At 39.1% G+C, this 26,664-nt stretch overlaps 1 protein-coding gene and 1 pseudogene across 2 annotated transcripts; both read left to right on the forward strand.

The window, feature by feature from the left end:
• Positions 1-2,401: 2,401 nt before the first annotated feature.
• Positions 2,402-2,841, forward strand: LOC122669301 (annotated as a pseudogene).
• A 5,041-nt stretch (positions 2,842-7,882) lies between these two features.
• LOC122666651 (synaptotagmin-5-like) lies at positions 7,883-25,728 on the forward strand. 2 transcript variants are annotated; one of them, XM_043862688.1, is made up of 10 exons: positions 7,883-8,401; positions 8,491-8,595; positions 8,693-8,743; positions 8,874-8,994; positions 16,076-16,197; positions 17,642-17,743; positions 17,936-18,001; positions 19,810-19,889; positions 25,215-25,365; positions 25,449-25,728. In XM_043862688.1, the coding sequence occupies exons 1-10, from the start codon at positions 8,297-8,299 to the stop codon at positions 25,692-25,694; spliced, it is 1,149 nt and encodes a 382-aa protein (XP_043718623.1). In that variant the 5' UTR covers positions 7,883-8,296; the 3' UTR covers positions 25,695-25,728. The 2 variants fall into 2 exon arrangements, with proteins under 2 accessions (XP_043718623.1, XP_043718624.1); XM_043862689.1 differs by having other exon boundaries at positions 25,215-25,369; positions 25,449-25,591.
• Positions 25,729-26,664: the final 936 nt, after the last annotated feature.

Below are 26,664 nucleotides of genomic sequence, written 5' to 3' on the forward strand. Positions count from 1 at the left end.
GGGTTTTGTGGAGAAGAACACATGGCGGTGGCGTCCTTGTGTCGGACTCTGATCAACAAACCATCTGTAGCAGCTATTTTTTCTCGATCTGTCACTTCAAACTCTATCTTAGTTCCTGGTTTCTCTCTCTTATTAATCTATTTTAATTTACAAAAAAAAAAAAACCTAATTTAATTTTTTTAATCAAAGGACTGGGACCTAGTTTAATCTTCTTCGTCTTCTCACTCTCAACCAAGACTTCCATCCGTGACCACCACCCCTGTGAACCCCTCGCCGACCGCTGCAATTGCCGCCCAGCACCGCACCCCCCAACCCTCCCTCCTCTGTCCCCGACCCTTCTCTTCCCTGCGACCCCACCCCCTTGCTTGCCCGTCCTGCCCTCTGTTCCGCAAACTCATATCCGCCCCCAGTAGACAGGTCACCGGCCTTCGATTGGCCGAGAAATCCTCCCTAGCCGGCTGAGAACCTTAAACGGTTGCCGCACCCAGTTTCTGGAATCTGGATGGATTGCAATTTGGGTTCCATACCATTGAATCGCCACTTCCGCTGTGTTGCTTCCATACCATTGAATCATTTTCTATCTGAAAATATTCAGCTGTTAACCACCAACTTGTATAGATCAGGATATAGAAGTCTCCAAGGCATTTTCAAGCACCACAACTGATCCCAAAAATAAGATTTTGTTACCCACCCACCTTCCAGTCTGATTCCCATTTAAAGTCAAGTTTTCTTGGAATCAGCGATGGAGTTGCAGGTCAATCATGGAGGCAATTTCAAATTTGGGAAAGAAGAGGGCAAAGTTGAAATTTCTCACTGAGTATTAACAGGATATTAGAAGAGGATAAAATTGGTATTTAAAATATATTATTTAATACCGTTCACTCACCGTCCACTCCAGGGGTGTGATTTTATAATTTAAAAGCACAGGGGGTCATTCTATATTTAATATAAACCTCAGGAGGTGATAGTGTAATTTATCCTATAATATATTGAAGGTAATAAATGATATAATATATTAGGGGCGGTTTTCATTCACATCGTGTATAAAAAGAATCTTTTACACTGAATTTTAGTAACTGTCAGATCGAATTGTTTTAATATGAATCGTTCAAGAATAAATAAATGATATATACTTCCGCCTATACGGTTACCTTTTGGTTACTTTTACAAATCCGTCTCTACAAAACTATGTATTTATCAACAAATAAATAAAAAAAAAGGTAACAAGGACGAAAACAATTCGATCTCTTTCTCTTTGGCCTTTCGTCTTCCCAGTGTGCGATTTCTGCAAATTATCCCCACATCGAAAAATAATAAGAAAGAATTGTTGAAGCTGAAGAAATTTTGAAGTCTAAATTTTGAAATCACTTGTCGGGAAAGACGTAATTTTCTCGCTCCGTAAAAAATGCAAAAACTGAGGCTTCGAGTAGACGATAACATTCCTGAGGAAGAGAGAGACATAGAGAGGGGGGAAAAAGTGGGGATTTCACTCTTTCAGCTGTCGCGACCTCGCTCTGCAGCTCCGGAGCTCACGCGTGTTGGGTTCGTTTTCTTCTCTCCACTTCTCCCTTCTGGAAACCACTTCCGCCACCGCAAGAGACTGAAAACGTAGCAGCAACAACATAATGCCGTCAGGCAAGCGCCCCGGCCGCGGCAACTCTTCTTCTTCTTGTTCGTTTTGGTTACATTCTCATATTCCCAATTCAATGGCTTCTCGCATAAATCTCGTGGCAACAACCCTTCCGGAAATAGCAGTGGTCGACTCCTGATTCAATCAATTTCAGTTCCAAATTCCAATAGCAAGTGCATCTTTCACCTCCGGTGGCAGAGCCTTTCCGCTGCTAAATTTGTCCTCCGCCTTATTCGCTGTGAGCTTTTTGAAGTAGTCTTGGCACCTGGCCCAAGCCGAGGGATGGAGAAGATAAGGCTTTAACGGGCAGTGCACATGGGAGCATGGAAACTTAGAGACATAAAATTTTTAACAAAAAATAGAAGCACAGAATGAGCCAATTTATTAAACCAAGCAGTCTCTATTGCTTATTTGATTTCAAATAGACAAGCATCCAACAATGTACTTCAGTAGTCATGGCCCAACTAATTTGAGATTTTTTCCCTTCTGCAATTGAGATACAAGTAGGCTAATAGACAAGCATTCCTACGAAAAGTTGAGATAAATAGCAGATTCAACTCAAAGCATGTCAAATTGTCAATATTCATCTGTGTTTGAAGGTATCTTTTCAGACAGTTTAGTAAAATTTTTCCTTAGGACTTTGACAAATGTTAAGAACCTTTGAAGGGCTTCAATAAAAAGCACTAAAAAAGAGGTGGAAAGAAGAGAAAGCTAAACTGAAAGCTACATTAATGAAAGCCAGAGATGACAATGAATCATCTTCTAGTTCCTCAGAGGGTTCTCTCGCTTCTGTTTTGATTTCCTCACCCTCGTCCCCGAGCTTCGCATCAGAAGCCAAGATGCCGTCGCATAAAACCTTGAAAAATCAAGAAGAAGCTCGCAAAGAAGAAGAAGATGAGGCAGAACAGGCCCATCCCTCATTGGATCCGCATGAGGACCGATAACACCATCAGGTACAATGCAAAATGTAGGCACTGGCGCCGCACAAAGCTAGGGTTTTAAGGGGTTGCGAGCTGCCCCCTTTCTGGGTCAAATTAGAGTTGTAGGTCTTGCAAGAGAATGGCAAGTTACTGTTTATTGTAATTCGTTTGTTAATTAATTGGGAACTCTAACGAGTCCCTGAACCAGATTTTGTTGCGATTGTTGTTCGTCTCTTTATTGCGGAATATTTTGAACAAGAGGGTTAGTTCAATTTTATAATGGCTTTTGAAACCAAAAATAAAAAATAAAAAATCATCTTCTAGTTCTGCATCTGAATCGAGTGATAGCAAATGCGAAAAGATTGTTGATATGAAACAGCTCAGGAATAGGGCATTGGCAGAACCACAGTCAACCAGTGAATTAGAAACATTAGTAACAACCTCAAAACCTTCAAACCGAAGAACAGGGAATTGCAGAGGTGAATGAAGATCACAGTTTGAAGAGTTGTTGTAATGGTGACAGAAGGGTTGGAGAAAGTAAAACGAGAGCGATGAAAAAAAGCAGGGGGACGGAGAAGAGAAAGAGAAGAGATCGAATTGTTTTCCCTTTTTTCTCTAATCGTCCTTGTTCCTTTTTTTTTATTTTTTTTTATTTATTTGTTGATAAATATAAAGTCTTGTAGAGACGTATTTGAAAGAGTAACCGAAAAGTAACCCTATAAGAGAAATATATATCATTAGTTTATTCTTGGACGGTTCAGATTAAAACAATTCGATCTGACGGTTACTAAAATCCAATGTAAAAGATTCCTCTTATACACGATCGTGTATGAAACTTTTAGCCTAATATATTTTATTATAATATAATTTTATATAAAATTGATAATTTTCTCCCCAACCCAACCTAACCCATGCATTTATTTTCTTTCTCACCCCATAACCAGGGCCAAATAGAATCAGCCCGGCTTGACTCTGAGGGTGGGTCAGAGTTGGATTTTTCAGGCCCTAATAGGGTCGGGTCGGGCCTGGGCCCAGCTATGGGGACTCAGGGTTGGACTGGGGTTTTAAAAAGCCCAGCCCAACCCCACCCTATTGCAGCCCTATCGACATTAAGAGGAAATGAAAATGGGGTTGCTAAAGACGAAAAACCTTGAATCCAAGGAACGATCCATCTAGAGATTGATACTTCTACCATGACCCATTATGATCAATACACCTCTGAGAAGAAGAGACCTAGTGTTAAAACTAGATTTCCATCTCCAAGAAACAGTCGAAGGACAAGAGGCTTGAATAAACCAAGAAGATGGATAATATTTTGATTTCATCAATCTAGCTATCCCATAAGGAATTATCATGATTTAGAAGTTTTTAAGATTCTTAGCTAGCAAGGCCCGATTCATGATGAATGATAATTTGAGGTTTAAGCCTTCATATTTTTAAGTTCTACAAATGGAACATCAATTAACAGTGGGAACCAAGGACTTTTCTCCACTAGAAAAAGAATTTCCTACTAATTGAGTCAAGATCCTTTAATATAAAAGAAGGCAATTGAGACGAAAACAAAAAATATTGAGGCATGGGTGGCAAAGTAGTCCAGATCAAGGCATGTTTGCCAATTGAGTTCAGAAACTTGGTTTCCAACTTATAATTGTAATTGTAATTATATATACAATCTAATTAATACAGGGCCGGGCTCAACTCAGGCCCAGCTCTGTCCTATAAGGGCTAGGAAAAAAGCAAACCCAAGTCAGTCCTGCATGCTGAAAAACTGAGCCAGGGTAGGGTTCGGGCTCAAGGCGGACTTTGGTTCGCCGGGCCATATTGACACCCCTAATTCAGGGTCAAATTCAAGGTCAATCAGGGCCAACCCGGTCCGGCTCTGCCCAATAAGGGTCAATCAGGGTTGGGCCTGGTTCGAGTGTTTGTTAGGCCCTGGCAGGCCCGAGCTTGGGCAGACTTTAAGACCCCTAGGGTTGGGTTGGGGTTTTAAAATGCCCAATCCAACCCGGCCCGTTGACGCCCCTATGTCCAAGTCCTCAACTTTGAGTTTACTCTATGAATCAAATCTGTTTAATGAGTTTCAGACTTCCTAGAATGAAGGGGATTTTGAGGTACATATCTAGCCTATCAGTTGGCACAATATGGAATTTCTAATGCAATTGCTTTCTAAGAAAGGAAGGAACATTAGCGCTAAAATGAGCTCTAGTTTTGTTGACATTAGGAGTTTGTCCCGATTAGGAGCAATAATCTTATAATATTGATTGAAGTGATATTGATTCTTGGGGAGTTGCTCTACCAAACAAGTTAAAGACATCGGCAAATGTCACATGTGATATGGCCTCACAATTTCGACCAATTCTGATGACATGCATTCTTTTTTGTTGAAGAACAATAGATAGAGGTGAAGATAGAATTTCAACATAGAAGACAAAAAGTTATGGGGATGACGGAGAGTCACCCTGTTGGGGGGGGGGGGGGGTTGTTGGATACGTTTGAAACAAATTAACAGGGGAACCATTCAGTAGAATAGCCATTTGGGTAGAGTCAATACAACACGTCACTTTGTTCACCTATCTTTGATCAAAACCATAGTGAAGAAGGACCTTCTTAATAAAATTCCATTCAAGTCTATCATTCGCTCTACTCTTGCTTAGTTTGAGTGACATATATCCATATCTGCCATTTCTCTTTCTCTTGATACGTGTAAGCTAGAGTTCATGGCTAATCAACACAGTATCTTAGATATGCCGCCCTTTAATGAATCCATTATGATTGAATGATTCATTGGTAAATATTTTATTTACTTAAAAAACGAATCAAACTCACTCTAGTAACCATGGTAGGATCATCCTATAGGATCTCACCACTTGACATCTTTATTCAACACAATTATTAAGATTTTATGAGAAAAGGGATACATCTCATTTCATTTCACGAGAGAGGGAATGCCAAAATCAGACCCTTTCTCTTTCTCATCTTCTTAATTCTTGGGAGTGTGTTATAGGATTTGAGAAACCTAAAGTGAAAAGGGAAGAAAATTCAGCAATTTCTTGATCGTGTGATGTTGTATTCCTTCTAAAATCACTGGGCTTCCCCATTTGGTCCCTCACAAGGCAAAGCCTACTGTTGAAACCCACAAGCCAAAGCCCACTCAAACATTGGCTGGGCTGGGCCAGGCCAAGCGATCCGTATGCCACCTCTTATTGAGGTTGCAAAAGCTTACTGTTTGGGTATCAATCACACAGTTTGATGAACTGGTTTATCCATAAAAATGAAAGTTAATATGCTTCTGTCTCCTCACCTAGTCAATTTTGATGTCTTCTGTCTACCTCAGATGCTGTTCCAACTGGCAATTGAACATCTAGGTGATTTGATCATGTAATGGGTCTGGAATTGACTCTGCTAAATTCTAAGAATAGGGTTCTATATTGCTTTACCTAACCCACATAATTAATGTAGATATATTGATAAGAAGTGAATAAAGTAGAGATAATTATTATTAATCAAAAATAGATAAAGCAGAGATTATATTATTTATGATCAGAAGGAATAAAGCAAATTATCTTCCAGTCACTTGACAGCACATGATCGAGTTAATCCATATGATAGAGGACCCAGATACATCTCAATGGTCAAATTTTAGTCCAAAGTAAACAAGGAAACTTTGATTCAAAATTTTAATAGAATTATCAAAATACCATCAAATAGAGTTGAATATAAAATACAAAATGGTATCTTTTGTAATTCTAGTTACTTCCTCTACTCATTTTAAGTTGATATTGTACCAATGAGATGTTTACCTAGTCCTATATCACATGGACTAACCCATACACTACCATGTGATAAATAGTGAAACGTTATACTTCACTAGACATAGTAACGAGAAAGAAAATCTCAATATAAAACAAGAAAAAAGAATGTTACTTGGTCTTGGCTCCTGCACTTAGACATAAGAGCATACATAATTACCACTTCCGTTTTATCAAAAAATAAATAAAAAATTACCACCCCGTCCTAGTAAATTTAAAAAAATCTCATTCATTTAATGCCCCTACACGCGTTCTTTTGCCTATAGAATAATATGAAAACACAAAATGATTCAATGGTCCAAATCCAAAATTTTGAACCCGAAAAGGTATTGCTATTTGAATGGTGGGGATAGTGCGGGGGATTTTTTTTTTCTTTTGATAAAGGATAGTTTGGGGGAATTAATGGTATGGGTTTATAATAAATATACGGCAAGATGTCGGCAAAGAATTTGTCACTAGTTACAAGCTACCTGTCACTTTCCACCTCAACCTCAAGTGCTTTATTTTTAGAAGCAACCAAGTTCTGGTTTCAACCTCAAATCAATTCCTCTTCCCCGAAATGATTGATAAAATAAAAAGAAGTATCGGTGTTTTGCCAATTGTTTTAAGGGGCGGGTTTTCCTGGCCAATTGGCTAAACACCAATACTTTTTTCTATTTTATCAATCATTTCAGAGAAGGGGAATTGATTTGAGGTTGAAACTAGAACTTGGTTGCTTCTTAAAAAAAATAGAACTTGAGGTTGAGGTGGAAAGTGACAGGTAGAAAATGAGAGTAGTTTTCTAGACCGCAAGACCACCATGGAATCTGTCTTTTTAATTCAAGGAAGGGCGATCAAGGATAAGAGCGCTGGTAAAGGGGAGTTGGGATCCCATTCTAGTATGAGAACATACAAGAATGGATCACCCTGATGGCATCCATCATGTGGGATCCATTTATGGTGGATACCATCTGAATAGCTCACACCCATTGTCGTACGTTGTCGTACTAGAATCGGATCCCACCCCAATGTGGAATCCCGCCCCAATATGGAGTGGGGGGAGTTGAAATAGTGACTTCTCCCTAGACTTACGATAACGTTCTACTACATTGGTAGCCATAATCGCCCTAAGAAGAGGGAAATTTTATCATATGCGGTTCTTGATAGATGCAGTTCCCTAGTGTATCTCACAAGAGAAGGGTGGACTCCACCCGAGCAGAGTGTTTGGTCAGATGCCCTGGGTGGGTCTCACCCCCCTCTTGTGAGAGGCACTAGGGAACCGTAGACGATAACGATTCCCTAAGAGGTGCTTCTCCAAATGAAGTCAACTGTATGGCAATGACCAATCGAAATCATTCCTTAAAAATAAGTATCCAACGGTTGTAGTTGCTCTATCAAGTCTAGAGTTGCAAGCGCTAGTCCTGCAGTCTATAGATTCTACGGTGGTTAGGCCAGTAGGAGAACTTTTACCTTTTTTTAAATATAGAATGGAAAAGACTTCTTAATCCCCCACCATAAAAATAAAAAAAAAACAAAAAAAAAAACAAAATGGGACAATGGAAAGTAAAATGAAGAAACACATCGCTTTCCGGCCCCAACGTCCAAACAGATCTATCCATCTCAGAATCAGATAGATCTTGCCCTCTCTCTCCGTCCATTTTCTTAATCTTCTTTATTTCTGTCCTTTTTTTCAACGTTCATGGTCGGTTGGGGCTTCCCACCTTACGAAGTATCCGGGTTAAAGTTTCTATTTTTTATGTATCTGAAGCCCAATTACTGTTCGATAAAACGGCCAACTGAAGCTTTGTCGACAATCTCCTGTAAAACTGTGGTGATGAGCACTTGTTCGAGTTACGCTGATTGGGATGTGTTTGGATAAAGCTAAGGTAGACACTTGTATCTGAGATTATAGTTCTTCATTTGGGTACCCTGGATTTCTCTTGCTTTGTTCTCCAAAAATGTCGTTCTTCTTTGGTTTGGTGATCGGTATCACTTTCGGTATCGGGCTGATAATCGCCTTTGTCCATTCCGAGAATACCCGGTCGAAGCGTCGGTCAGAATTGGTAGGTAACTGTGAATTTGTGATGTTTTGTTTCTACCCATTTGTAAATCCTTTTTTTTTGGTTGTTATGTTTCATTTCTTTTGTTTCAGGCAACTACGGTCGCAGCTTTTGCGAGGATGACAGTGCAGGATTCAAGGAAGATCCTTCCAGGAGAATTTTACCCTTCATGGGTTGTGTTCTCTCAGCGGCAGAAGGTTGGGTTATATAGTTTTTATTCTGTTTATAGAGTTCTTTCTTTGTTTTCTCTGGGTACTGTATGGATGTTCTTCCTCCCCGCCTCTCTCATTGCAGCTAACTTGGCTCAACCTTCAACTTACGAAGATCTGGCCATACGTTAATGAGGTAATGTTCCTGATTTTACTGGGGATCTCGTTGTATTTGGTGGCATGGGATCAGGGGGAAGCTGTGCTTCCTACTTTGCATGTGTTGGTGACAATGGCAAGTGGTCCTTTGTTGTCTTGTGGTGGTATAGGCTGCTTCGGAGCTGATAAGGACTAACGTCGAACCAGTCCTTGAGCAATATAGGCCCGTCATCTTGGCTTCTCTTAAATTTTCCAAGTTGACTCTTGGAACTGTCGCTCCACAGTTTACAGGTTAGTCTAATTGATTATGTCTAGGGTATACTTTTTTTTAATATGGTATAGTTTTGATGACCATCATCTTATTTTTCAAAAAAGTTGCTTGTATTTCTCCTCTCAAGATATGACTGTACAAGTATATGCTAACTTGTTAGTTGTTATGTTGGCTTAACAAGGCTGCATGTATTCCATATGTTAAGAATGTAGGTATGGAAAATAGTTCCGGCCTTACTAATAAATAAAAAAAAGGGTTTGACTGGGTTTTTTTCAGTGCCGGCTGCCGACTTGACACACCAACCCTCCTCCTTTTTCCGGGCTTGGGACCGGCAGCAAACACTGGCGGAGTTTGTTCCGGCCTTACTAATAGGTCCAAGAAATCATAATCAATTTTGGGATTACCAAGCGATATGAGCTAATTACTACAACAACAACAACAACAACTCAGCCTTAATCCATATATCCTCCACTTCATCCATCCTAGTTTAACTCTTTAAGTCTCAACCTATTAATCTAAAGGAAATCAAACTTGGGTCGAATAAAGTAGAAGGGGAAGGGAATAACATATTCAAAACTCAGCCCAATCAGAAGAATAGATACACAAAAAAACAGTGACTGAAGTCCAAACATGTATGCTGCGAAAACAATCCTATCGCAGACCTAAAAAACAGTACAACAACAACAACAACAACTCAGCCTTATCCTAGCTAAATTGGTCGGCTACATGGATCCTTACCCTCCAATCAGCTCTGTTCGAGGTCATACCTGATACAAGGCCTGATATGCATGTCTTTCTTCACCACTTCTCCTAGAGTCATTTTATGTCTGCCCCTTGCGCTTTTAACTCCTTCAATCTGAATCAAATCACTCCACCATACTGGAGCAACCAAAGGCCACTGTTGAACATGGTCATGCCACCTAAAATGACTCTCTCGTTGCTTACCATATATAGGAGCCACTCCCAAATCAGCTCTAATATGATCATTCCTTATTTTATCCTTCTTAGTTTTGCCACACATCCATCTCCACATCCTCATCTCAGCTACACTGAGTTTATCTATATGATGCTTCTTAACTGCCCAACATTTCGCACCATACATCATAGCCAGCTGTATGAATGTCCTATAAATTTTTCCTTTAAGTTTTAAACGAATACGCCGGTCACTCAACACTCCAGACGCACCTCTCCGCTTCATCTATCCTAGTTTAATTCTTTGTGAAACATCATCCTCTATATCACCTTCTTATTTATGATTGATCCTAGATTCCTAAAATAATCACTTTGTGGGATCTTCTCTCATCAAATTAAGTTTGACCGGTACATAACGCCTTCAATATAAATCAGATTTAAGCAATCAGATAACTTAAATCTGATTTATATTGAAGGAATTCTGTACCGGTCAAACTTAATTTGGTGTGCGCGAATGCTGTCAAAATTGCTCTGAATGAAAATATTTGTTTGGACATCAAAACAAATGAAAATTTTACTGCACTTTTTGGTTTTTAGTAATGTTTTACCATATTAAGATTTATGGAATTTTTACATTTGAGAAAAACCCCTGCATTAGAAAGTTGAAAAGTGCACCTGTCGCCGAAATCTAGTTTTGTTTTTGACTTGGGGGGGGGTTGACTTTTTATCCTTTTGGAATTTTATTTTTTAACTTTTTTTATTGGATTCAAATAAGGGGGTATTTGCTTTTTTATGAATTATATCTTAAGTAAATGAAATAACAAATATTTACTTTAATGATATTAGGCATAAATAAGTGTCTGTCCTGCTTTCTGGCATAAGTAAGTGCCTGTCCTGGTTTCCCACTAAGTGAAACTCCTTTTTGGACTTTGATTTTTCAAAATCTGATAGTACCATTGTGTCTAAATGGCCCAAAATAGGCTGTATACCAACTTTTATGACCAAATTAGGTAAAAAACCCACTGAAACCATCAACTAAGTTAAAAAAAAAAGAAGCACCAACTCGGTTTTTTGGCTGGGCGAAATCAATACCGAAACCGAGTTCTCAAACTATGATAATAGGTTGCATACGGGATTAGCTAGTTTATTTTTATACTCTTTTGGGTTAGTTATTGACCGGTTCTATGTGGTTCAACTTAAGTTGTTAATGTAGCTCTAGATAGGAGAGGGGTCCTACTAGAGGCCAAGCAATAGGATCAAAAAAGGGGCTGCTGGTTCGAATGGGCAGAATTAGGGTTTTAGGTCAATTTCTAAGGTTAGGTTTGGGGGAATGGGGGTAATTTTTATATGGTAATGCTAGGCAAGTCTAGGGAAGCTAACAGTGGAGGTTTGAACAAAATTTCAAATTTCAGAAAATTAGGGTTAGGGTTTTGGGTTTTGGGTTTTAGAATTTAGGTTGAAATTAGGGTTTAAACTTGGAAATAGGGCAAGGGACTTAGGTCGAGTTCTGTACTGGTAGAGTAGAGGATTCGGCCAAGGTTTGATGAGTAATGGATGGCTGGAAGTAATGGTTCTGGAATTTAGGGCTTTTGGGGAATTAATGGGGTAGGATTTTTTAGGGTTTGGATGGGAGTTTGGGGTCCAAACTCAAATCGAGTTTCCCAATTGGAGAGGGGGATATTTGATCCAAATCTGAGAGGAAGGTGATGGCTGGAATGGTCTGTGTAGGGTTTAGGGCTTTAGGTTTTAATTTGAGAGGGGGGGGGGGGGAGGGAAATTAGGGTTGGCTGTTGAGGGGATTTAGAAGAAGAGGAATGGGGGTGGGAGGCTTCAAACTTAATTGGAATTGCAGGGGGAAGATAATAGCAGCAGTAGCAGCTTGAATATTGGAGAAGGATAGAACCACCTTCAATGGAGATCCTCCCAGCCGTCATGGCGTAAGGAGTCGTAGGAGATCCACCTACCCTTTCCACCTTGATAGAACCACAAGGATGAACACTCTCAAGGAGCAGTAGCAGCAACAAGGTAGCAAACACAATTTTTTTTAATTCATAAACTTGTGGGGGAGCCTCCCACGATTTATCTTTTATAATAAAAGGCCATAGGCCAAATCCTAATTCAATTTAAACTCTTCCTTCACTTAAATCGTGGAGGGGGAGGGGGACCTAATTAAAACAACAGAAAATTTTAAAAGGTTAAAAGACCTGTTTACTCCTAATAACTTAAAACAAAAGACACTTAATTAAATCACTTAAATTGAACCATGGTTTAAACCGGTTAATTTTAAGTTTACAAATAAGCTGAAAGAAAACCAAGTATAGAACCTACTAAATGTAAACCTAAGCTATGGCTCCAAACTAAGCCTACTTTCATGGCTATTTCTTCTTCTTCTTCTTCCTTCGGGTGTGGGCACTTGGTGCTGCATCAGTTGTGGTCCAGTCTAGTGGTCTAGTTGATGTTAGTTGCTTTTAATTTCTATTTTTATTTATTAGTAATTGTCAACAATTATTTCACATCAGTTTAGAAACTGATTGTGCCTTGTACTCCAAGCAAACCAAATTGGAAACTTCCTAATTCGGAACCCTGCTGCTCCCTTCTATTATTATATAAAGCAACCCAGGAGGGCACAAGGAGCTCACAATGTTTACTTCAAACTAAATCTGTTGTTTGCATGCTTGCTTGCTTCCCATGGAGTTTCCATAGTGTTTGATCTGAGGAGGAAGGGGGCTGGTGTTCGATCCAGTCGACTCCTTGCGATGGGAAGCTCGAGAGGCTGGTATCTATTATGTTCTTCATCCCTACATCTCTCTAGAAGCCATTAGAAGGCTGTCTTGAACAATTTGTCACTGTTGAGTAAGTTCAGCCATTTAACTCTGTTAGTTTCTAATTCTGTCCCCTTAACCTCCTAAGTTCTTATTCCCCTAGTTTACCACTTCCACTCCAATCCACCCATCAGAACTGGCCAATATTTTAATCGAGTTTTAGCCTACCCAAGAGGGGGATTCGATCAGAATTTCAGACCAAACTGACCACCTGATCTGCAGTTATTCATCTTCTCCCATAATCAGTCCGTGTTAAGTTTTTCTGCAGTTTTGACCTGTTTTATGAAATCTGTAGGAAGGCTTAAGCCTGCTGATTGCATAGAGGCCTTTGGCACTGACCCTTACTTTGTTTCAAACCTAATCTCTACACCCCTGTCCTATTCCCAGTCCCTAAACTGCTATCTACAATCTGACTTCCTTCTATTCCGTTTCATACCTTTTGCCTTCAGTTTTACTACAGCCTGAATATCTTAAAAGTGTGATTCAGTCCCTGATTTAAGATCCTGTTCTGGGACTATTTGAAGCTTTCAAATCTGTCCTACATCACTGTGTAGTGAGGCACATATCCATGACCACTAATCTATGTTGTGTGGTTAAGCTCTCCCCTGGCATAACCTTACGGTCCTTGCATAACAATCTATTGGACCTTCTAATTAGGAAGAAATCTATTTGGCTACTATGATGTCCACTTTTGAAGGTAACTAAATGCTTCTCTCCTTTCAAATAAGTGTTTACAGTGGATAAATAATAAACCATGACAAAATCTAAAATTGAGATCCCCTCCTCATTCCTCTCTCCAAAACCATATCCTCCATGTACACCTTCGTAGCCTCTATGATATTTCCCAATATGTCCTTTCAGATCACCCCCTATAATAATCTTTTCTCCTTGACGAAAACCTTGCACAAATCTATCCTTGTGTTCCCAAAATTGTAACTTACTACTTTCATTCGATCCTACTTGAGGTGCGTAAGCGCTAATTATATTGACAACCTCTTTCTCCAACACAAGCTTGATGGATATAAACCTATCTCCGAATCTTTTAACATCCACCAGATCACCACATTATTCTTTGAATCTTTATCCACTACAATGCCCACTCCACTTCTATTATGTTTATCCCCCATTTACCAAAGCTTAAAGTCGACCAATTCCTTAGCATTTTTACCCTTCCATCTATTCTCTTGAATATAGGCTATTTTAATCCTTCTTCTCCTTATAACATCTTTCAATTCTAGACTCTTACCTGTTAAACTTAAAGGTCCAATGTTCCAAGATGCTAATCTAATCCTACGCTTTTGGACTAGCTTCTTTACCTGCACTCGTCCATGGTGCGAGAACCCTTGCCTACTTGTCACCGCATCTGGGTGCCGACATGGCGTGTCGCTTATAGGGGATGCCCTAGCTAACCCTTGCTCACTTTTCACTACACCTAGGTCATAGTGTAGCGCATCGCTTATTCTGTCGGGGAATCACCCTAGCCTAAAGTTTAAAATATAAGGTTGTAGAATCCATGTAAAAGGTTTTGGCTGGGTTTTTCCCAATGCCGGCTGCTGACCTGACACACCAACCCTCCTCCTTTATCCGGGCTTGGGACTGGCAGAAAACATTGGCAGAGTTCAATATGAGCTAACTAAAAGGATGAATCAGAATTTTAGATCAGGAACTATAATTGAATTTTTCAAATTCAAATATTTACTTAAGTGTTTGGAAATCAGAATCATAGGTTAAATAAAACAGTCTGAAACAAGAACCTATAAAACCTAGCGATTCGTTGAAAGTACTAGGAAAAACAAATCCAACTGAATAGAAATTAGACGCTAGTTTTTCTGTGATGCAGATTTATCACCAAACTGTGCTTCTTTTATTAGGAATAAGCCTAGGGTTGGGTTATATACATGTTGGGCCTTTGATCCCATGGGTTTTCAATGTAATAGGCCACTTTTATGGGCCTAAACTATGGGTAATAAGGTTACATACGGGATTAATTAGTAGATTTCTTTTTATTTGGTTAGTGGTCATGTGATCACTTAAATGATCATGTGACTATTTAATTGTTATTTAAGTTGGGCTGGATTAGGACTCTATTAGTCCAGCCATGTTTTGAGTCTATTTTTTTTAGTATTTCTGTTTCCTAGTCAGTTTAAGTTACCTAATAGGTTGAGGATTGGGTTAGGCCTTTCCTTTTTAGAGTAGGAGTCTATTTTTGAGTCTTTTATATAAGGTTGTAAGGTGGGCAAGCATGGAATACGAATCTTGATATTAATGAAAAGCTTTCTTCTTCTCCATTGAAGATTTTTATCTGGTGTTTGATCAAGGCTGGTGGGATTGGTGTTTGATCCAATTGACACCTTGCTGTGTGAAGCCCGGGTGGTTTGTTGGTGGGATTGGTGTTTAATCTAGTCGACACCTTGCGGTGTGAAGCCTAGGTTGTTCTTTTGAAGCTCTACATTCAAGTTCAAGTTCAAAGATTCAATTTTTATTCAAGTTCCTCTATCAACAAGCTGCTGCAATAATTTTCTGCCATTACAAGTAAGTTGGAAGCATCCCCATGACCCCATCCCCATCCTCCTCCTTCTAATCCTCTAAACCACCAAACCCTAACATCCCCTCCATCACTGAACAAACATTCCCATAACTTAAATTCTGCCCAGCCCAAACCAACCGTCAGAATAGTCTACAAATCTGACCGATCATTCCTCATACCCTCCTAAGAAAACCATTCAAGTTTGGTTAACTTTTGTCCAGCCAAACCCTAGAAATCTATCTTTTCCTCTTTTTAAAAACCTGAAACCCTAACCCTAACGTGCTGCCTATTCAAGTTTATACACTTCCACTCATCAAATCGTCTCAGGACCTTCACTGATAGACTCCCCTAAACTTGCCTAGCATAACCAACACATCAAACCCTAACCCTAATTTTGACCTATTCAAATTACCAGTTCATATCAGATCCTTGTGTACTGGCTCCTAGTTAGTCTCCTACCAATCTAGGACTACATTACATAGCAGCAGAGAAATGATGCAGAAACTAACCACAACTAACCCAACCAGGACTGACTGAAACTATTGAAATTAGAAAAATAAATAAAGAATGGCTACATGTAAAACCAGCTAGCCCATAAGGCCAGGAAGCCAGCCCATGGTCTGCACTGGTTACAGGATGTTGAGCCTAGTCTGTCTATACTGTATACATGTATGAATATGTATATGACATCCTCTTGCTAAATTCTTTGATTGTATAAGAGTTAAACAACGTAAATTTCTCTTGCTTCATCTGTTTGATGAAAGATCATAGTGATGTTTATTCATATCATTAGTGGACATTTTTTTATGAAGAGCCACTAAGATTGTTCATGTTTATTAGGAGTTTCAATTATCGAAGATGGAAGTGAGGGAATCACAATGGAGTTGGAGTTGAAGTGGGATGCAAATCCAAATATCGTACTAGATATCAAGACTAGACTTGGTGTGGGACTTCCGGTTCAGGTGATCCATGACCTCTTTACTTGTCTGACTTGTATCATTTAGATTAACATACTGAAACTTCCTATCCATTTAAGTGCTGAAAAACATATTGTGGAGAAAGTTTCAGTTGTTCATCTTCCCTATTTTTGTTCTCAAGACGAATATGTATAAAATAACACAGATGCAATCAACAACAAAGCTTGGTGAATTTCTTACATCTGTCATCTGTGTGATATAAATATGCTGCCTGCTTTTTTGATTAACCCATTTTATGTCAAGATGTTTTATTCTCTTCCAAATGAATGTTTGTTGTGCTTGGGTGCTTCTGAGTTGATGAATCATCTATTAGTTCACTGCCTGTTTACTTTTGAAGTATGGGGAGTAGCCCTTGAGGATATAGGAATGAAATGGGTGCTGCAAAATGTCTTATGAGGCTGGAAGGGAATGGTTAATAGAAGGGTGGGAAATTGTGTTTTTCTTTTCACGCAGGCAGCTAGCGCAGTAAACTGACTGGATATTATTACGATCTATATTTGGAACCCCCTGGTTTATCCCGGATACGAATACACTGATATCATAACCGATTAAGATCTGATCCGTTTATTGCATGTCAGATTAATAGTCGGTATAGATATTTGTATAGCCATATCCTATCTGATTAATATCTGATCCGTTAAAATTTATTATATATTACACATATATCATAAATATATGTGATATATATGGAATTTTATTTTATATAAGGTTATATAAATGGCTTCTAACATAACAAGAGGGGTATTTGTGGAGAAAGATTTTAAGTGAAGGGCATATTTGTAAAACAGGTGTAAGGGATTAAAACATACCAGATCCGTATCCGGATGTTTAAATGGATACTAATACAGATACGGCTTTTCATATCCATTGGATTGTTTAATTAGATATTCAATTAAAATAAATGGAACAAAAATGGATAAACTATATCCGGCCCATATTCGGTCTGTTTACAGCCTACAGCAGCTGCCTTCTTGTCTCTTCAGTTAGGTGAGAAACAACTGTGCATTTCAAAATCTAGTGGAACCATCACATAAAGTTGCCTACAAAGCTAAAGAGAAGATTCCTTAGGCTTCAGTTAAGTGTTCATCCCCCCCTGCCCTTTTAATTTGTAGTTTCCAGTCTTTGTATAGCCTGATGGCCCTTGTACGGTCTTGAGGCTCCCTTTATTGTGACTGAATCTTTGAACTATCAAAAAGGAAAAAAAGAAAAGGTTAAACACAGAAGCAAAGAAGAATTGAGAGAGTAGAACTGGTTGGACAGAAAAAGGTTTAAAGATATTCTGTGAGGCTGCTTAGCGTTCATCTATATGATGAACCAATGGATTCTGTAAATGTTTGATAACTGGCTTGTTTGTTTTGTGGCAGTTCATTTAACTATTGGCCTTCCATCATGAGATAATTCTAATATCTGCTGCTGTTTTTCCATCTAGATAAAAAATATTGAGTTCACAGGTGTCTTCAGGCTCATATTTAGACCACTTGTGGAGGAGTTTCCTTGTTTTGGAGCTGTTTGTTATTCTTTGAGGGAAAAGGTGAATTATTTTCTTCTCAGGCCTTTCTTTTCCTTTTCCCTTTTTTTTTTTTTTTTTGGGAGGGGGGGGGGGTTGCATTAGTTTCTTTCAGATTTTTTTTTAAAATTTTTTTCACAACCAGTCAGACCTATTGGTTTGCAGGAGTAGGGGAGAAAGGGAGTATAACCACTTTCATAATGTTCTTTGTTGCAGAAAAATTTGGATTTGACACTTAAAATTATTGGGGGTGAGATACCTGGTGTACGTGACGCCATTCTGGTTAGAAATTATCCCATCATTTGATCATTTATTTTCTGTAATTTTTATTCTTGCATGCTCATATAACTGATGGATTTTAGGACTGAGTTCTTAAGAGCATAATGGGTAATTTTCTTATTTGTAATTGGAGTGTCAGGGCATGTGTTACGCATGCTTGGCTTTGCAATTCAATGGTCAAATCTCTCACGAAATAAAATTTCTGCACCAAAAATCAACTGTTTGGATGATAGACTATCCAGGCTATCATTAATCTTTGAGTATCAGAAACATTATCAGACTGTAAACTATTCAGCAATCTCTCCCTTACATGTGTCACATATGACCACATTTCTGCTACTTGTAAAATGGCAAGAAATTTATATGATGACCGTATGGTTAATTTTGATCTATCAATCAAAGATTTGGTTAAAGAAATAAAAAAGATCATAAAATATTCATCTAGGAATATGTCATCCAGGGATCTGTTTGTGCATAATGCCTTCTCAAATAATTTTTGGGGCAAAAATAAGCATGTTTTTTTACTTAAGTATATATATTATGCCTTCAATATGTATCTTGAAGTAAATAGTTTGAAAAGCTAATCACTTGACTTTTGTGAGTTGTAAGATTGATGGACAGCCTTCTCTTAAATAAATAGATATAAACACAACATATAAGATAAAGGAGCGTACCCAGTGCACGAGGCTCCCGCCACTGCGGGGTCTGGGGAGGGTCATAATGTACACAACATATAAGATATGGTGACATAAATCTTAGAATTCCTGTCTTACCTGAGGTTTAAATAGTTACAATCTTCTGTACGTTTTGGGCTATGAAAGTTATTTGTTTGCTATTTTAGGCAAGGAATCCTGTCTGTTCATTGATTTGGATTCCTTTAAATCGTGCCCATCAGATCAGTTCAGGCAAGAGAATTTGAAGGCAGGGTAAGGTGAAACTGCTTTTCTCACAGAGAGAGCTATAGTTTTGCATGTTTTGCCTAAGACAGAGGAGAAGAGAGCTAGAGCTGCCACCACCTTCTCAGCTATGGTGGTTCCATCTTTGCGTCAATTGCCATTTCAGACCTTGCCTAAGGTAAATTAAGCAATTTTGCTTAAGACAGAGAGGAGAAGAGCGCTAGAGCTGCCACCACCTTCTCAGCTATGGTGGTTCCATCTTTGCGTCAATTGCCATTTCAGACCTTGCCTAAGGTAAATTAAGCAATTTTGCCTAAGACAGAGAGGAGAAGAGCACTAGAGCTGCCACCACCTTCTCAGCTATGGTGGTTCCATCTTTGTGTCAATTGCCATTTCAGACCTTGCCTAAGTAAAATCAAGCAATTTTGCCTAAGACAGAGAGGAGAAGAGAGCTAGAGCTGCCACCACCTTCTCAGCTATGGTGGTTCTGTCCTTGCGTCAATTTCCATTCAGACCTTACCTAAGTAAAATCAAGCAACTGCAGTAGAGAAGCCATGACTTGTCCATCAAAACCATCATACTAGATTCCAAAACCAACAAGGCAAAGAAGGCACCTGCCTAGACTAGGCTTTGACAACTATTGATTTAGTTTAAAATATTGAAGTATCTGGTAAAGAACATCATCAGGAATTGAATTAGTTGCTGGTCACTCAACCTTCCAATTCCAACCCCTCCCCACGTTAAAGGTAAATAAATAAATAAATAAAGAGGACCTAATAAAAAGAACTTGTCAAAAAGTAAGGAAGAAAAATTGTAGTTATTATGATCTATTTTTTCACGGTATGTTTTTTGATTTATGTGTTGGTTGTAGGACTTTAATGGCATTTTAGATTTTGATATAATGAAATTATGCAGGAGACAATTCAAAATGCTATTGAGGATACATTACATTGGCCAGCTCGAAAAATTATTCCCATTTTACCTGGGGATTACAGGTATTGTCATTTAATCAATATAAAGAGATTCTAGCTTACCCATTTACATACCCATGTGGATGGTCAACCAATAGCCTGATGATACATGTTGCTCATATACTAGAGGCTTGAGGCGCTAGTCGGATGCTTGCTTTTTGCTGATGAACATAATATTTTCTGTTTCTGGGCTATTGATAAAGAAAGCAAGGTTCGAGAACTCGGAACTCGGTACCAACTCGACCCTTGGAAAAATCGAGATCTCGCCGAGTTGGTGCATTTTTTTCCCGACTCGAAGCCTCAATTCGGTGGGTTTTAGACCTAGTTTGGGTCTGAAACTTGGTATTCAGCCTATTTTAGGTCATTTAAACACAATGACACTATCAGATTTTGCAAAAACAAAGTCCAAATATGAGTTTCACTTCGGACCATAGTTTGGTAGGCGACGACGTACAGAAATACCCTACTCTACACATAGTTTAGTAATAGAAAGCAATCAAAACATTCAATTAATGTAAAACAACTTAAATAAGCATTAGAAATGTTAAAGTGTACAATACATCAATCTTTAAACAAATGTTACATAAAATGTGATATGTTAATGTATTTAGTCCCAACCATATCCACATAGAATTCCCATGTCAAAGTGTTGTAGTTTTGCACATAGTTTGCCATAGCACTCATATAAGTGTTGTCATCAACATATTCCAACTCCCTTATCCTAGGGTATAGAAGAGGCGGAGGCGGTTGGTTTGAGGCGTGAGATCCACTGCTACTGTTATAGTGAGGCATGTATGGATATGACTGGGAATATGTGCCCAAAACCAAACTCATGTGTTGATTGCCCAAACTGACCATAGCCACTATATTTGGAACCGGTGCTCTCCTGGCCATAATCATAATCATGATGAGGTTGAGATGAATGCCACGATTGTCGCTCACTAGTAGTATCTATACTCATGCTTCCGAAACTTGCAAGCATGGTGTTCATACTCGTGTCATCATCCTGAGAGCCTGTGATTGTTTGCGATCCTTCTTTCTCTTGTACGTAGCGTGGCCACCATGGTCTCGATCCTGTGTGGTATGCGTAAACTGAGACTCACCTGTGTAATGCACAGGGTCCGCCTGCGTTCCCACATCATACTGATGCTGCTCGCGCATCCCCTCATGACGATTATCATAATAACCACCACTTTACATGCCGCCACCACCAACAGGGTCATCACCATCACCATCACCATTACTATCACCACCATCACCATTACCACCATCACCATCACTACCATCATCATAATCATCAGCAACACTTCCTATTGCAGCCTCAAAAGGTCTCGGTGACTCTGAATGTGCATGCCCCTCTTGTGACATATAGTCCTCAACATCTATACCGGTTACGGACGCAATGGTGGGGTCAGGACTACCCCCAGGTTGATCCATATCTGGCGTACCATGGTGCCTCACCCACTGGAATAGGGGATCCTCATCATCATCAGAGTCCTCCTGGAAAATGTTGGCTAGTTCGATGGGTTCTTTATCATTGGTGTCCATTCCTTCACATATGTGCCTCATCCTTAGTCTCATATTATAATGCACATACACCAACTACTCTAGTCGTTTGCTACCCAATTTGTTCCGCCTCTTCGAGTGGATCAATGAGAATGTACTCCAGTTGCGCTCGCATCCGGAGGATGAACAAGTTTGTGAGAGCACTCTCACTGCTATCTTCCTCAGGTTGGGTGAACTTGTATCATAAAGCACCCACCAATCATCTGCATTACAAATATAGAATATTAAGAATATGTACATTCTAAAGGGATAAAATTATAATTCATAAATGTAATGCTATGCCACCTACCAGGGTCTGACTTTTGTCTACCCTTTACTGCAGCTTTTCGACTAAAACTTGCTGAGGCCTCTCTGAAGTTTGGATCTGTTTTCATTTCAAATTTCAAACAATGTTAAAGGCATTAGTATTTTTTTTTTTTTTTTTGTGAAAGAGAGGCATTAGTATTTACTACTTACTAATTGCATGCCTTTACGTATTATCAAAGTACCAAGTCCCATACTCTCACCTCATCATTGCACTCAACCTGTGTCTTGGCATTGGGCTCCAACTTCTCGATAACATTTTGAACTGCCACTAACAACTCTGTATCTAGCCCAAGATTATCCGAGTCCTGATACTTTGGATTCAGATAGTATGCTAGTAAAGTGGAAATCAAGAATATAACTTGTTAGTGACTTAATGCTTTTGAGTTTGAATATGTAAATGTAAAAACTCATATAAAGTGTCAAGTATGTTGAAGTGTTGAACTCACCAGCTTTATGCAGTGGATGACTCAAGTGTTTCTCCCACCGCGCATCAATGATGTTAGTGTATGACCTTGCACTCCGAGGTATCGCAGCTCTGATAATTTCCTTCATCTTCTGAAGGGCAGCATAAATGTGGAGCAAGGTAGGCTTCTTCTCTGTGTCAACCATTTCACTTGCAAACATATTTATCAAGGCGGGAAGGCGACCATGGCGTTTTAGAGGGTCAAAATTCAAGGCGACACCGCCATGGCGCCCAAAGCATCCATGGCGACTAAGGAGCCTGGACGTCATGGCGACGCCTTGATAGCTATGCTTGCAAATATAGACCTCAGACCTATCACCTTCGTCTGAAAGCTTTTCAATGCAATGTAATTGGTGGCAAATCGAGTGACACCAAGCCTTGCTAAATCGCCATTGCATTTTCCCCTCAACATGGCTAAAGCATAATCATGGTTATATACAAAAGTGGTCACTTTTCTTGCCCTATTAACCACACTTGCCACCAAAGTTTTCTTCCCCATGTCTTTCAACATTAAATCAATGGAATGTGCTGTACATGGAGTCCAAAAGAGACGGATCCTCTTACTCTTCTTGTTTATCAACTTCTCTCCAACTTTTTTAAAGTTAGAACCGTTATCCGTCACAATTTGGATAACGTTTTTTGGTCCTATCTCATCCACCACTAGCTTCAGTTCCTTATACAAGCATGATGCATCCTTTACATGCTTCGATGCATCAACAGACTTCAAGAATACTGTCTTTCCATTGCAACTCACCATGAAATTGATAATGGACTATCTAGTAAGTCCAGTCCAACCGTCAGCCGTAAGGGTAACCCCATAGATCTCCCACCTTGGCTTCAGACCCTTAATGTACTCTTTCAGCTCCTCCACCTCCTTAGGCAAATATACATTATATAAGTCGTGTGGTGAAGGCCCCTTCCATCCTGGGCCAGCCCTCCTTGCAGCGTCAAGGAATGCATCATAGTAGGTTCCTTGTGCTACATTAGCTAGAATGCCATTGTATAACATGAACTTGCTTAAGGCTTTCCATGCTTCCTCTTGTTTACCACCAAACACTTGCGGGATGGTTGGCTGGTAGGCATCTCATTGCCTAAAAATAGATGGATCCTGCTAAAAAATGGGAACTGGGGAATGTGCTCGTGGTCGGGTTGGGGGCTGTGGGATCTGTCTTGTGTCAGTGCTTCTCCTCCTCTGATCTTATTGCACTGGTGCAGCTGAGCCAAATCTACCAGCTCCTCTTGCCTGCTCATATCTTCTCATATTCTCATAATGCAAAGTTTGTCTACTCTCTACCAAAGTCTGTTGTTAAATTCTCCACTCAGCCTCTGATTCAAACTCACTAGGTGTAGGCCTATATTCAATATCATCTCCTCCATGGATCTCTACACCAGACCTCTCTAGCACTTCCCCATCAAACTCTCTTTGTTGTCTTTCTCTCTCAGCTTTCTTTGCTTGTCCTCCACTCAAGTGTTGGGCCATAGCTACTGTCACTCGGCTCAGAACATTTCTGCATGAGACAATGTCCTTACCTGTACCAGCCAAATGTTGTTTTAACCTAGTGGTTCCTCCAGATAGCAACTTTCCACAATAGTTACACTTGGACTTCTTTTTATCCTCAGACATCGGGACTCCATGTTGCCATGCTATATCAATTATCAACATGGTCCCCCATTGTATACCAAATGTCTTACTCTTTTACACTGTTACATAAAAAATATGTATTAGTAACTATGAAAGACTTAAAGTAATGTATTAAAGACTTGACGTAATGTATTAAAGACTTAAGTATTGTATTCATAACTATTAAACATGATGTTAAGCTACTAGAACAATCAAATAGCTAACTCTTATTTATCCCCTAACTCTAGTATTTATTTCTTAATTAAAAATAAATTTATAATTTTTATTAAAAATATTTATACCTTAAAGTATAAAATATTATAATGTAATGATGAATTTGACACCATTTGAAGTTGGACATTATGTACATATGTTGTGTATAATTTTTCAACAAAAACAGGTATTTTTTTTTAATATTATAAATTTGTTTACAATTTTAATAATATATTTATTAATTCTGAAAAATAAAATAAATTTTTTAATAGGTGAAAAATAAATTGACTCCATGAGGCTGTAGAGCATCCAAAGTTGTCCAACATACATGAAAAACACTTCCAAACAATCACTATTCATCCTATTTTTTTCAATTTCTTTTTTCAAAAAAATCATTTTTTTTTGCAGAAAATATAATTAAAAAAACAATAACAGAAAAAAAATTCGGACTCCATCAAGTGATAGATTGCCCAAAGTTGTGTAACATATCTTAAAATGACATGAATCTACCAAGGATTGAACAATTTTTTTTGAAAAAAATGGATTTGGGGAAAAATAGTTTACCTTTGAAAAATCCTTACAATTTGTGATGAATCTTGAAGATGTGTAGTTGAATCGTCAAATGTGCAGCTGAATCACCTCTCCCGAAGTTCAAGTCTTGAAATCCACAGGTAAAATGAAGGAGCTTCAAATGGGGATGAAGAGAAGAGTTTTGGGAGCTTTGGACAGAACTCGACCGAGATCTGTCGAGTTCTGTCGAGTTAGGTTAGTAAATAAAGTGGTAGACGGGCCATTTAATGGGTCAACTCGAGATCTCGACCTGATATCCGAGATCTCGGCGAGATCTTGTACTCTGAAGTATCGTATTCCATCTCGTCTCGGCTTCTCGAAAAACCGAGAAACTCGCCGAGATCTCGCGAGTTCTCGAACTATGAAAGCAAGTTATTGGGTCTTCCCAGCAAAATGCTGAAGGATTGGGTGGTTGTTGCCGTTGTATGTGCATCTTCTTGGCATAGAGATGGGTAGAGCATTTGAATGGTGGTTCACACCATGCATGTTTCGGCTGCTGGTTGATCATCTTTATATCAAAATTTCATCTTTCATCTCTCTATCTCTCTCTTTTTCTTGTGTATTTGTCTGACTCTCAGCAACTTCTATTTCATGCAATTTTGTTGTTTAGTGACTTAGAGTTGAAGCCTGTTGGAATATTAGAAGTGAAGCTTGTGCAAGCCAAAGAATTAACAAATAAAGACATCATTGGAAAATCTGATCCTTTTGCAAAAGTCTATATTCGCCCTTTGCATGACAGAATAAAAACCAGCAAAACCATTGTAGGTGAACCCAACATTCTTTTCTCCAATTTCTGTCACCTTTTTCTTCGGTTTAGAAAATAATTCTGAATTTTCTTGTCCAGAACAATGAATTGAATCCTATTTGGAACGAGCACTTCGAATTTGTAGTTGAAGATCCATCTACTCAGCACTTGATTGTTAAAATTTATGATGATGAAGGGGTTCAGGCAGCTGAATTCATTGGTTGCGCTCAAGTGCCGCTGAAGGATCTTGAGCCTGGTAAAGTGAAGGATGTATGGTTGAAATTGGTCAAAGATTTGGAGGTCCAAAGAGATGCTAAAAACAGGGGTCAGGTAAAAAAATGCTAATTGCTTTATTCTTGTTCTTGTTTTCTTCTCTCTTTTTTTGGGTGGGTGGATGGGGTGTGGTTGATTCAAATTAGCACTTCATATGTTTTTTCTTTTTCTGCTTGTCTCTTTTCTGTGAGATATGTATTGTATTTTTAGGATGATCTAGGCAGTTTTTAGGCTTTTGTTTTTGGCAATTTGTACCCTTATGGATGCCTATGAAGGGAAGCTGCTTTCAGTTTTAGGGATTAATATTGATGATATTTGAGTTGAGAGTAGGCTGATCAGTAGAAAGGGAGAACATTTGGTGTGGGTCAGTCACCCTTAGTTGAAGTGGCACGATCAGAATATGAGCTACATTTATGGTTCCATCTTCCATGGGGTCGCGCTGAACACCATATGTTTTTTCTTAAATTTCTGTACAATCTCCATTTGCATCGGGGGTGTTGTTTTTGAAACTGAATAGAAGAAGAATTAATTATCTGTTCAAGAAACTGGTCGGCGAAGAAGTATATTTATATGGTAAAGGTTACAGGGTTGCATACATTTGCCCTTCCCAGACCCTGTAGTAGTGGGAGCCTCGTGCACTGGGACACTCATATAGGGTTTCAACAAAATTGATTATGACTGTCTTTGGTAGATAGTTTATATTTGTATCTATTACCTAAAAAGGGCGTACCCAGTGCTCGAGGCTCCCACCACTGCGGGGTTTGGGGAGGATCATCACGTTTGCAGCCTTACCCCGCTTCGTGTAGGGAGTCTGTTTCGGACTCGAACCCGTCACCACTTGGTAATGTAGAACCAATTCAGGTTAGACTTAGTCCCAAATAACCCAGGAATATTCAGCAACACAAAACGTAGATTAGGAGTTGAACCAGAAATTAGAAGGTTAGGAGTTTTGTCAATCCAGCCAATAGAAGAGGCTGAAATTCAGATCGAGTGGTGCTTGTGTTGGGGGTAATCTCTGCATAAAATTTCAGTCTATTCTGAT

Source organism: Telopea speciosissima, chromosome 7, assembly GCF_018873765.1.
Source record: "Telopea speciosissima isolate NSW1024214 ecotype Mountain lineage chromosome 7, Tspe_v1, whole genome shotgun sequence".
In the NCBI taxonomy this organism is placed as follows: Eukaryota; Viridiplantae; Streptophyta; class Magnoliopsida; order Proteales; family Proteaceae; genus Telopea; species Telopea speciosissima.

Coding starts and splice junctions, on each gene's coding strand:
- LOC122666651 (XM_043862688.1), top strand. CDS start 8,297: ATGTCGTTCTTCTTTGGTTTGGTGATCGGTATCACTTTCGGTATCGGG. Junction 17,744..17,935: donor GTTATTCTTTGAGGGAAAAG/GTGAATTATTTT, acceptor TCTTTGTTGCAG/AAAAATTTGGATTTGACACT. Junction 18,002..19,809: donor GTGTACGTGACGCCATTCTG/GTTAGAAATTAT, acceptor GAAATTATGCAG/GAGACAATTCAAAATGCTAT.